At 39.8% G+C, this 13,251-nt stretch overlaps 1 protein-coding gene across 3 annotated transcripts in view; it reads left to right on the plus strand.

The window, feature by feature from the left end:
• Positions 1-380: 380 nt before the first annotated feature.
• SGCZ (sarcoglycan zeta) overlaps positions 381-13,251 on the plus strand; it is a 389,983-nt gene continuing 377,112 nt past the window's right edge. For all 3 annotated transcript variants that reach the window (XM_026648155.1, XM_026648157.1, XM_026648156.1), the window contains exon 1: positions 381-575. In XM_026648155.1, coding sequence (XP_026503940.1) covers positions 381-575 — 195 coding nt within the window. The remainder of the gene's footprint in view (positions 576-13,251) is intronic.

Raw genomic sequence — 13,251 nt, forward strand, 5'->3', positions numbered from 1 at the left:
ATATGGTCTATTTTCTTTTCTACATTTTTTTTCCTCCTAGTTTCCCATTATTTCCACATACTACTGAAACTTTTAGCCTGACTTAGTTATAATCACATCTGTTCCTCCATTAGTCACTTTATAATCCATGATAATAAGAAAAAGAATGCTTTATATCATGGAGCAGCAAATAGCTAAAAATCAAATGGGTACTAAAAGCCTAGCTCAAACAAATTGGTATAGTTGAATTTGGCTCAATGCAATTTTTTTTTCTTTAACACAGTTCAGTGGCTGTAATATGATGATTTTGGAAACCTATTCAGATAATCTTCATAGAATAAAATCTATCAAATGATGATTTTTCATTTTCTTACATTTATTTTGTCTCCCCCACCTCCCAGATGACACGAGAACAGTATATACTGGCAACACAGCAGAATAGCCTGCCAAGGATTGAAAATCCGCAACTTTATCCAGTGGGAATTTATGGATGGCGAAAGAGGTGCTTATACTTCTTTGTCCTTCTGCTGTTGGTTACCATGATTGTTAACTTAGCAATGACAATATGGATTTTGAAGGTTATGAATTTCACAGTGGTAAGTACCACCATGATTTTACATCTCTTGATCTTCATGTTAATAGCTTGTCCTTTTTTCAGTGCACATTCATTTATTCTTTAATGTGAAAGTTATTTTTAATGAGAGATTCTACTAAACTATCAGCATACACATTGCACATACACTATGGAACATTATAGATGAATTGCTTAATTAAAAATGGAAGGTTACAATTTTTTGGTTTCTTTATTGATACTGGAAATTAGGAAAAATGACTTGTCAGTTTACATCATGTGAATCTGGAGAATGAGCATTTTAACAACTAATTGGCTTTATTATTCATGTTAATATGTCAAGGTGGTGGTTGTTTTTTTTTATGGATCATATCACTCTACTGTTTTACAACATATCACTCTACTGTAGGAAGACTTAGTGACTTCCTTTTCTCTGTAAATCTATGGAACTGCTTATGTATATATAAATATTTTAAATGTGTTTACAGACTTTGCTTGAGATGATGCAACATTCTTATTCAGATGATAAGCCAAATTCAGGGGATGTTAAAAATACAGCTAAAGGATATTTAAATCAGTTATAAAGATGTATTTAAAATGCATAAGAATTCCTCTGTATGCTTGTCTTGATGATACATTGTACCATACTGAGGCCAGGGCAGAAAAGGCCATACTGGTGAAATATTCGAAACAAACACCTTTGTACCTGGGACTTATTTGGCTTTCAGGACTACAGCCTACCACAGAACTACCTAATTTAGAATTTTAAGTATTGGAAAACTAAAATACCTTAATTACAGCTGTACAAAAATGAAATGTCAAAACACTGTTCTTTCTATGCCTAATGTAAAATGATCAGTGGAACTGGAGTCATGAGTCATAGGGGGCATGTTCCCTGGAGGAACTGCTGTTGATGGGAAACCAAGGGAACGGGGAAGGAGGGGAATTATGTTGGAAGCCACTCAGCCAGATGGACACAGGGTTTATGAAGTTCCAGTTGTTCAATTTTTTGCAAATAAAATCTGGTGGCAAAGTCTGATCAGGGAGCAGCTGGCAGAATGAGTCATGTAACTTGGTCTGGATTTTGCAGACACAAACCTAGTCCAGTGATGTGCCTGGTGGAAGGAGGAGTTTGAGCTGTACACAGACCTGGCCATGCAGGAGGACAGCAACAACAGGAAATTAAAACTATTAGTTTACCTTATTGGGGAACAAGGTGGAGAGATCTGCACCGCTGTAAACCACACTCTACTTCAAGCCTCCCAGCAATCTTAGGAGCCCCAGGGACTTATTGCTCCCCAAAGCAGGACAAAACTGTGGAGTGACACAGGTTTTTCACTAGAGAACATTCTAAAGTGGAGGGGATAGACTCCATGTTACTGCCTTACAAACACTAGCTGCTACATGCAATGTTTGAGTCTTGACAGACTCCCTAATTTGGGACAGGATAGTCTGTGGCACTTGGGATCATCCTCTCTGGGAGCGCCTGCTCTGGGAAGGCAATCTCACATTAAACAGATGCTTAGACATGGGGCATGCAGTGGAAGCCTTGAGGGGAAAGATGAAATCCCTAGAAAGCGCATCACATCCCCAGAACTACATGTGGGGTGAGGCAACAGGAAAGGAAAGCAGTTGGCTTCCATAAACATAGCAAGATGTTTTTCCTGTGTGAGACATCATGAGCAGGTAAAGGAGAACGTGCCCCAAGGTAGGGCAGCATTACAAGGAATGTGGCAAGGTTGAACCATCTTGTGCAAGAGGGGAGATATGATTGCTCTCTATAAATATATCAGAGGGATAGATACCATGAAGGGAGAGAAATTATTTAAGCTCAGTACCAATGTGGACACAAGAACAAATGGATATAAACTGGCCATCAGGAAATTTAGACTTGAAATTAGACGAAGGTTTCTAACCATCAGAGGAGTGAAGTTCTGGAATAGCCTTCCAAGGGGAGCAGTGGAGGCAAAAGACATATCTGGCTTCAAGGCTAAGCTTGATAAGTTTATGGAGGGGATGGTATGATAGGATAGCCTAATTTTGGAAATTAATTGATCTTTGACTGTTACCGGTAAATATGCCCAATTGCCTGTGATGGGACACTAGATAGGGTGGGATCTGAGTTACTACAGAGAATTATTTCCTGGGTGTCTGGCTGGTGAGTCTTGCCCACATGCTCAGGGTTTAGCTGATCGCAATATTTGGGGTCGGGAAGGAATTTTCCTCCAGGGCAGATTGGCAGAGGCCCTGGGGTTTTTTCACCTTCCTCTGCAGCGTGGGGCATGGGTCACTTGCTGGAGGATTCTCTGCACCTTGAAGTCTTTAAACCACAAGTTGAGGACTTCAATAGCTCAGACATAGATCAGGGGTTTGTTACAGGAGTGGGTGGGTGAGATCCTGTGGCCTGTGTTGTGCAGGAGGTCAGACTAGATGATCATGTGGTTCCTTCTGACCTTAAAGTCTATGAGTCTATGGGCAGAGGAAGGTCTTGGAAAGATTGTCAGATTTGTACAGGAGGGGGATGGCACATCAGACAGCGGTGGTAACAGCATGAGACTCTCCTGGGCTCTGAGAGAATATCAGTTCAAGCTGTCAGGACAAGAAAGTAACAAGGGATGGTACCATCCTCCATGCATGGAACCATGTTAATAGGAACCCACCTTTTGTGATTTCAGCTGAATACTGAGGCCTCCTGCACAGTGATTTCTCAGGGTGAGTTGGACTTGAACACACCCATTACAAAGAGCAGTCACAATGTAAAATGAGAACACAGTGGAACCCAAAGGAAAATGTGACCTCATACTAACTAATCTGAGAAGTAACAGATGGTACCAACTGAAGTTTGTGGTGCTGGATGGTAAGCACCCCAGACCTCTCTTGGGAATACAGCCATACAAATCATGGATCCGATCCGGTAGTAAGCATGCAAACAGAGAGTCTATGGCACTATGTAGTCCAGTGGGCCAAGGAGTTCAAAAATGTGTAGACCAGGAGTATTATAGGGCCTGTAGAGGATAGTGAAGCCTGGTGGTGGTAAAGATGTCATCAGGTATGTTAATCTGCATAGACCCAAAGCCACTGAAACCGGCATTGAAAATATCCACTGCCCACAATAGATGAAATCTTGCTAGAACTTTCCTAATCCAGAATCTGTATGGTCTGTGATGTGATGAATGGGTTTTGACCCATAAGCCTGGTTAAAGAGTCAGTATGCTGACTACCTGTGCAACATTATTTGGTCGCTACAGATAGCTATGCATGCTGATGAATATAAGCCCCGTGCCAGAAGTGTTCCAGAGAAGACTCACCAAGTGCTGTAAGGACTCCTTGGGGTGAAAAAAATTGCAGATGATATCCTCATTGTAGGTGAAAGAAGCCATGATACAGAAGCTGAATGAGACCATGACAGGAAATGACGAGTTTTTCTACAGCGATGCAGGGACAAGAACATAAAACTGAATGAAGATAAAATGTGACTCAAACAGCATGAGGTGACATACATTGAACATCTGCTCACATCAGAGGGATGGAGAGCTGATCCCATCAAAATGAAGACAATCAGACATTCCAGCTCTAGCAGATGTGAAAGGGGTACATAGGTGCTGGAATTAGGGGTGCTGAGTGCTGAGCTGCACCCCCTGGCTTGAACTGGTTTTCATCATATACAGGATTTACAGTTTGGTTCAATGGCTCTCAGCACCCCTTATACAATTTGTTCCAGCACTCCTGAAGGGGTACAGCACTCTATAGGAATGACATATTTTCTGTCCACACTTCTCTGCAATAGAGGAACCCATATGTCAGCTCCTGTACAAGTGTCTGTCAGCTCACAAGGCAGGATGTTGAGAGGGACTGGGCAGGTCCCTAACAGTAAGCATTTGACATGCTGAAGCAAATGATAATGGATGCCCCTGTCCTGAAGTACTACCAGCCAGGAGAGACACTGCCACTCCAGTGTGATGCATCAGAGAGAGGATTGTGTGTCGCTCTTTTGCAGAAGCAGCCAGCAAACCCCTGTCAGAGACTGAACAAAATAGAAAAAGAGCTTCTGGCTATGATTTTGGAGTGGGGGTGGGTTCCATCAGTACACCTATAGCCAATAATAGTGCAATAAGCTTAGACACCCCTAGAAACAATCTAGAAAAAATGGCAAAGCCCCTTCTTGCAACATATGTTGGTGCAGCTCCAACACTACCAGGGAGATTAGATGTTGTATCCATATGTATCCAGCATCAGCGAGCTGGAGGAAGGGGATCAGGACATTGAATCCATGCTGCACTGTCTCCTGGTTTCAACACTGAAGCTGATGGAAATCAGAGGCTATGGAAAAGCCCAATTGCAAGCAGTCAAAAGAATGATAAGAGCAAGATGGCCAGAAGACAAAAGCCAAGGTTCTGGTAGGAGCAGAACCATATTTTCAAATTAAAGATTAGTTGAGTGTGCAGGATAGAATCATATTTTGAGGACAGCAAGTTGTCTCCACCTTATTCCATAAGCATGTTGTGCAAAACATGCAGGCCTCACACCTTGGCATTGACAGCTGTCTTAGACAGGCTTGAGAGTATATTTACCAGCCAGGAATGAATACACATCTCTGCTCCTTGATAGCAGGGTGTGACGCCTGCTGGTCATGTAATAACCACCAGCAGAAAGAGACTGTTACCACATGATCTGCCCACCAATGAATGGAGGCCTGCTGCAACCAGAAGGATGGAGAATCCACCAAGAGGAGATGGCCAACAATCCGTGAAAGCAGGCAATAGTGTATAGCAGGTTAGCAAAGAACCTACTGACCCTGAAGACACATGCTCCTCACAACTCATAAGCCTACTCCTTCTGGTTTCTCTCTGTTGGCTAGATCCTCACAGGAGGAACTGGCTCCAGAGCCTCTATCATTCACCTGTTGAGAAGACCAAACTATCTCAAAAACTATGCAACCACATGAGTCTATAGTAAAGATGAAACTCCAGCTTAGCTGTATGCTAAAAACCTCTGGCAGAAGAGACAGAACCTGGAGTCTGGGTGTCAATTATTTGTTTTTAATTTTATATTAAAATGTTTGTAAAACAGGGACGATATATCCTGGTCAGTGAAACTGAAGTGTCACAGGAGGAATAAGGAATGCAGGGAGTTAGGTTAAAGGACAACTCAGCCACATGGAGAGAGAAGTCCATAGGCTTTAATAAAGTTCCTCTTGTTTAACTTACCTTGCATTCAGCTTCACTCTTTGGGAATAAAACATCTAGAAGCTTTACTGGAAAGTTAATAACTTGTAATGGAATATAGAATCAAATCTCACATTTAGTGTGCAATGCAAATCTATCTGTTTCAGTGCTTCTGCTTACTATTTAGCAGATTGAAGCCTTTGGTTTAGTAGTTTTAGCAGTATGCATGTGGCTAATATAATTAAATGAACGGGAGCTTAATGATTTCACTAAAATAACATCTGAAGTGTAATACACTTTATACCTAAATGCAGTCTTTCATGACTATGCTGGATATTGTAGTTCAAAAATTACTTAGTTAATGTGGATTTTTAACAGTCCTGAAATATTACAAATCCAATTAGATTATATGTAGTTGACACATGTGAATTCATCTTTAATCCTCCTGTTAAGAGTAAAAATAATTTTATATTTTTCACCAGTCCTTACTCTTGTATTCAAGTAAGCGATTGTTAATAGCATAAGAAGAAAAAAAATCACCCCACCATGACATTAAAAAGCAGAAAATAATGTGCAATTTGTGCAGGGTAACCTTACTGATCTACCAGCATTATATTTCACTTTCATTATTGCATTTGCTGTCCCATAAATGCAAACTTATATCTGTTAACATTTCTTATTTGAACAAGCTGGATGTGTTATTGTTATCAAAAGATTCTGTACCAAGGTAGACTGGAAGGATCATTTTATTTTATGGTGGTTCCATTAGTATATCATTTTTACCAGCATTTGTATATAGTACATCATTGTTGACATTGGATTATTAACCTTTATTCTTCACATGGTGGATGTGTAATAGCTTTGTTTGGTGATATATATTATTTTGGGACTGATTAGTGTCTCACTCCAAACATTTATATATATTAATGACATATCATCTGGTTAGCCTGTTACAGAAAACAGGGTTTATAGATATAAATCTTGACTGTGGTTTATGATCTTCTAATTCTGAATGACTGTTCCTACTCAAATTTGTATATTTTATAATTTGCAAATATTTTTAGTAACAGTGTGTTAGTCGTAGTATTTCAAATGCAGTGATAATACATAATTTAAGAAATATCATAAATCTTACTGTTGCACTTGTCCATGTGTGAGAGCTTGACAGGGAATGGGTTCTTATCAGTAAAGAATCTGGTTGAACTCTTCACAGTTAAACCCCCACATGAAATCCCTTTGTATCAAACACTGTGAAGTCGGTGACAGAAAATCCTCCCAAAAAATTGTTGAGAAAATTCTAATCTGTAAATCTGAAAAAAAATCTATTCTATTCATGGGCAGTCGTGAGCAAAATAAGACTACATTTTTCAGATAAATTATATGTTCTGACATGTTAGCTCAGCACTATTAGCTCCAATCTTGTCTATTTAAATTTTCTAGCATATTAGTATTTTGCTGGTTTTGGAGGGGTAGCCATGTTAGTCCGTCTCAGCAAAAACAACGAGGAGTCCTTGTGGCACCTTAGAGACTAACACATTTATTTGGGCATAAGCTTTCATGGGCTATAATCCACTTCATCAGATGCATAGAGTGAAAAAAAGTAGGCAGGTATAAATATACAGCACATGAAAAGATGAGTTGCCTTACCAAGTGGGGGGTTAATGCTAACAAAGCCAGTTCAAATAGGGTGGATGTGGCCCATTCCCAACAGTTGACAAGAAGGTGTGAGTATCAACAGAGGCAAAATTATTTTTTGTAGTGACCCAGCCACTCCCAGTCTTTATTCAGGCCTAATTTGATGGTGTCAAGTTTGCAAATTAATTCCAGTTCTGAAGTTTCTCATTGAAGTCTGTTTTTGAAGTTTTTTGTTGAAGCATGGCTATATTTAAGTCTGTTATTGAGTGTTCGGGGAGATTGAAGTGCTCTCCCACTGGTTTTTGATTGACTTAGTTCTTTTTAAAGCATCTTTAAAATGGCCAAGTTAATGTATACATGTAATTTTTATTAATATTGATGAAAAATATGCCTGTGCATCAATGTAACCAAAATTCGCTGGATGATTTTCAAGGTTAAAAAATTAAACAGTTGTAATGGTAAAATCCATGCTGGTTAGACTTTAACGGGCATAGCAGAAGTAGCTATGATGTTAAACTAAGAATGGGACATGGTTTATTCATGTTGACTTAAGCTTAAGATCTAAAGAATTACATATGTGTCTGTTGAGAGCAATGAGAATTGAGGAATTGACTTGGAGATCTGATTACCAAACTGGAACACGTAGCTGAGTTAACATACATATTAGTGTTGTTTAGGTACAATGTATACACTATTTCATGTAATTTATAATCTGTGGTTTGTTACAAACAGAAATTAATCCCTTTCTTTGTCTAGATAAACAACTTTGAACTTTTCAAAGTTTAAATTGTGACATATCTGCCTCTGAGTTTCTTTACAATTACTGTTTTAGAAGACAGTGAGTGACCAACACATAGTGACAATTACTGGATCAGAAATACAGCAATGTTGGCTTTGAATTAACCAGTCACCTCCCATTTTTAAAAGAATAATGTAACCATGTGTGTGTGCATGTAAATCTGTTACAGTTCTGTTGGAACATCTCTTTAGCTAAAGCTGTAGCAGCTTGTGCTTTTAGCTCTGGAGGTCCCCACTTCAGTTCCTTGTGTTGGCAGAGACAGTGGCTGTCACACTAAGTTGAAGCTTAGATCCTGCCAGGAAAGGCCTATAAGGAAATGAAAGAAGAGTTATAAAAAGTCTCAGATAAAGGGACAAAGCTGGAGAAAAGCTGACCAAAGAAAGTAAAGGGTCCTTCCTAAATAACTGAAGGCATTCACAGAAAAGTGGGAATACTCTTTTTTTTTAAAGTATGTGTACTACTATAATTTATGAATATATTATCTGGATACTATCCTGTAGGTATTTCCTGATTTTGAATTATATAGTACATATGTATTTTAAGTTTTGGTGATAGTGAAAAACATTTAGCCTATTTTTACATTTTCATGTCTTTATAGCAGATCTCTCATAACATTGAGACTTAGCTTTTCCATTTTAATTTTAATATTGAAATTGCCCTTCATTCCATGTTGCTGTCTTGATGATTGTGTAGCATCTTCAAGTGATGATCTTCAAAACCTAAGAGGAGCTGTGTTTTAGTACAATGTGTTATTTTTAGACAGTCTGTAACTTTCAGAAATGTTAACATTGTAGCTGACCTAGAGAAATTATGGATCCCATCATCTTTGGTGATTTTTTTGCTCTAAACTTGTCACAGTTTAATGGATTCTAGTGAGTGCTGCCCTGGGCTACCCACTAGGACTGCTGTGAAGGGAATCCAAGCTCTGTGCTCTGAATCCCCTGGGGGAAGGTAAACAGCAGTCTGAAACCTCAGCAGTCTGCAACATCATTCCTTCCTTGGTCCCTCTAGCACATTTTCTGGACACTGATTCTCAGTCTGTTGCAACTTCTCAGAAATGAGTCTCCTCAGCACACCTGCCCTCTGCCTTAGGACCAGGAGTCCACCCAAAAGGTGTGAACCTTCTGGTTACAATGTAACTCTCTCAAGGGCGCACACTAGCCATGACACAGTCAATACATACACTCACGCTCTCACTCACACTCTCTCTTTGTACAGTCTAACATCTTTATGCTCTTTTATCCTTATCATGTAAAGCACAGGAGAGTACAGATCAAACAAAACAAACATCTGAAAATACAATGCCCCTCACTTGCTATCTCAATGTTCCATTGTGAGACCTGGGGGAAACAAGTGGGTCCAGGGGTGTCCCTTACCTCATGCAGGCTGTTACAGGGTAGCTGGTGTCTGTCCTTCATGGAGCCTCTTCCTAGCTTCAGTTTTGATACTTGATAATAGTTTCATTCAATATTGTCACATCTATACGTTAAAATATATATATATATACAGCATAACACACTACCTAAAGCATGACATTTACTTAATCTCCCTTCAGAGCCCATTAATAGGGCTTTGTGGAGGAAAATGAACTATAAGGAGGGAGAACAAGCCATAGGGCTTCAGTGTAATTCCTGCACTAATAAAAGAACAGGAGTACTTGTGGCACCTTAGAGACTAACAAATTTATTAGAGCATAAGCTTTCGTGGGCTACAACCCACTTCTTCGGATGCATCCGAAGAAGTGGGTTGTAGCCCACGAAAGCTTATGCTCTAATAAATTTGTTAGTCTCTAAGGTGCCACAAGTACTCCTGTTCTTTTTGCGGATACAGACTAACACGGCTGCTACTCTGAATCCTGCACTAATGTTTCACCAGCCAGTAGTCCGAGAGCTCTTGTGTGGGTTTCCGAGCCCTTTGGATCAGCATAAAGAGACAACCACTACCCCGCCCTCCACCTTCTTCTAACACTCTCCCTTATCAGGTTCTGCCTTCCAGCCTCTACCCATGTTTCCCATGAGGTTTATGTGGTATAATATGCCTTGGGTGTGCTTTTCTCAAGGAGTGAATTTCAGCCTACTACTCTGAATCTACCAAAAAATAAGTCTAAAGAATCTGTTGGAATACATTTTAAACAGTGTTCAGGATTATGTGTATAAATATGCATCACATAATGCAACTTCCTTCTAAATCCATCAGTCATGTCCTAGGATCATGATGATCTGCAGCAACTTATAATAGCGGTAGTACAACTGTATACAGCTTCAGGCCTTAGGCTCTCTGGTTGGACTATCCACAAGAGTTTCAGTACAGTCGGTCAAAAATGTTTAGGCAAAACAGTGGGTTTTTTTGTTTGGGTTTTGGGGGGGTCTTTGGGGGGGGCGCGGTTCTCAGAAAATGCTGATTCATATACCCAAAACATTTCCCACAAAAAGTGTGATTTTTGACAAAACACTTGCTGGGAAGGTTTCTTAGGTCCAGAATAAATTTCTGCTGTTAATGAACATAAGGGATGGTCACCTCATTATAGTCAATAGTCCACTGGTTATGGCACACACCTAAGCTGCAGGAGACATTTGATAACTAGATTCAAGTCCCCACTCTGCCTGATTCAGAGCTAAGATTTGAGCCCAGGTCTTCAACAAGCCAAGTGAATGTTCTAACCACAAGGCTATTGGCTATACTCTGCGCTGGATGGCTCTCAATTTCCGCTGATGGAGCTATTCTATTTTGTATAATTAAATTACCAGAGCAGAGGGATTCCCCCACTCCAGATCAGTGTCATAACCACTGGGCAATAGTCAGTCTCTCCCTATTCTGATGAATATTTAATTATTTCTGCAAAGTGGAACAGCTCTAACAGGCGATCCTGAGAGAGACCTGCCCCAAAGTAGCCAGTAGCCTGATGGTTGAGGCAGGGGTATGGGTTGGGGGAGATCAGGGTTTAAGTCTCTTATCTGAATCAGGCAGAGCTATGATTTCAACCCTAGTTCTCCCTTATCTCCTCCATCTCGGGTGAGTGCCATAACACTGGCACCACCTCTCTCACACACACATTCTTCATGAAAATGTTTTAAAGTCCTTTGTTTCATCCCAAAGAGGAGTGGGAATTGTTTTGATATTGTGGAAATTCTTGCAGGACAGCAAAACTGTTTCCTACTCCACCCTACTTGACAGTTGTGCAACCACCAAATGTTTTCACATTGGCCACCAGCTAGCTCCTGTGGGGGGTGATGTTTGCCTATGCACTTCCAATCTGGTCTCAATTCCAACCAGAGTTCAAGAAGCGAAAGGCTTTGTCTATTTTACTAATAGTTCCCCCCCATAATCTAATTCCCAGATATTCCATTCCCATCTCTGCAGTCATTTGCAATTTACAATAAAACATTGGCAATTTTTGACTGCTGTGATGAGGGCAGTGTTTGCTTGCATGGTGGATCTTTAACTCTTATTCATTGCAGTCGTCATGCCTATAGCAAGAACAAAAGGTATCATCATTTGTGAAGAGATGTTTAATGTTTGCCAGCTTCTGCCATGTTATCTTCACACGTTCATACTATTACTTTCAGCCCCTCCATCATTATGGAGTTGCACAACTTGAAGTGTAAATAAATGTTAAAAAGTGAAGCAATATGTTTTTTTTCTTTATTTTTTTTTATGGGTGGTGTTTTGACAAAGTATCATGGATGCTGTTAGCATGCAGAATCCTCCAGAAATGCTGGATACCTTACCAAGCCAGCCAAGCAATGAAGACTGTTTTAGCCATTGCAATGTAAGGGGACTCAGATTTTTTGGGGTTCCAGGCCAGTAAGGGATTAGGTTACTGTTTGTCTAATAACCCTGGGTGTGTTGCGGTTCTGCATCTTTGGTCCAGAGCTCTGACCCTAGCAGCCCACAAGCCTCACCCTAGCTTTGTCCAACCTTCTTACCTCTTGCAGGTTGAGCTTTAGTACCGTTCCAGCCTTGAATTTTCCCCCAAATCCAACCTCTCTCACTGGATCCTCACAGAGGAAGTGTTAGGTTCACTGCCTTTACAGAAACAGTAAAACACTTCAACCTGTCAGCTTTCTAGAAGCACACACTTTTTACTGAATTTACACAGCACGGATGATTTATAATGAAAACCAAACAAGTTAGTTAACTACAGAGCATGGATTAACTGATATCTAATAAAAGAGATAAAGGTTACAAGCAAATAAAAGTGGAAAATATACATCTAATCGTTTAAAACTTAATCTAGCAAGATAGTCATTTGTTCAAGATGGTTTCTCTCCCTCAGTCTTCTTTCCAGCCTTTTGCTGGTCAGCCTGGCTATGACCCATCCAAGATCAAATCACTTGGTTTCTTTGTCTCCTAAAGTGAAGGATAAAGATGGAGTCTCTCTCCCTTCATATCCCTAAAGAGATGCTTTTTTCTTACGAGTTAGGAAGGATTACTGCAGATTCACTCTCCTGCGTCTCTCTGGGGTGCAGGAGCCATGTTAATTCTCTGTTTTCGAGTTCCGATCAGGATAACCCTTGCCAGATTAGCTTGATGGCTTTCTTTACTGCTAATATATAAATTGAGGTAAACCCATATTCCTTTGTCTAAAACAGACCTGTTTATCACATTTACCTAGACTATGCTGTCTGGTCTTAATCATGTTCTAGTAATATCATACAGAGGAAATTAATAACTTTGCATATAATATTAACACAGGCATTTTACAATTGTATTAATAACCAACATGTTGTTAGCTTTCATATACCTCACAAATCATATTTTCTGCAAATATTATTGCAGTAGTATATAAGGTGTGAAAACAGGGATGTGTAGAGGCAGACTCCACCAAACAATTAAAAAAGGCGCTAAAACAGACTTCATTAAAAATCCCTCTGCAGTCCTATTCAGCATTTTCATGATTCAAACAGGCCAAGTAAAACCTTGTGCAGCAAGGAAAGCTATTTTTAATTGAACATAAATCTAGCTGCAAGCATAAAATGAGGATAAACAGCTTTTTTGATTTTCCTGGCTGGGATATTTTCCTTCATATTCACAATTGAACATACACTGGTTGTTGGCTGCCAAGACTTAAATCTATCTATTTGGACAGCATGATGCCAATT

This window comes from Terrapene carolina, unplaced genomic scaffold (assembly GCF_002925995.2).
Source record: "Terrapene carolina triunguis isolate 2854851 unplaced genomic scaffold, T_m_triunguis-2.0 Scaffold66, whole genome shotgun sequence".
Taxonomy (NCBI): domain Eukaryota; kingdom Metazoa; phylum Chordata; order Testudines; family Emydidae; genus Terrapene; species Terrapene triunguis.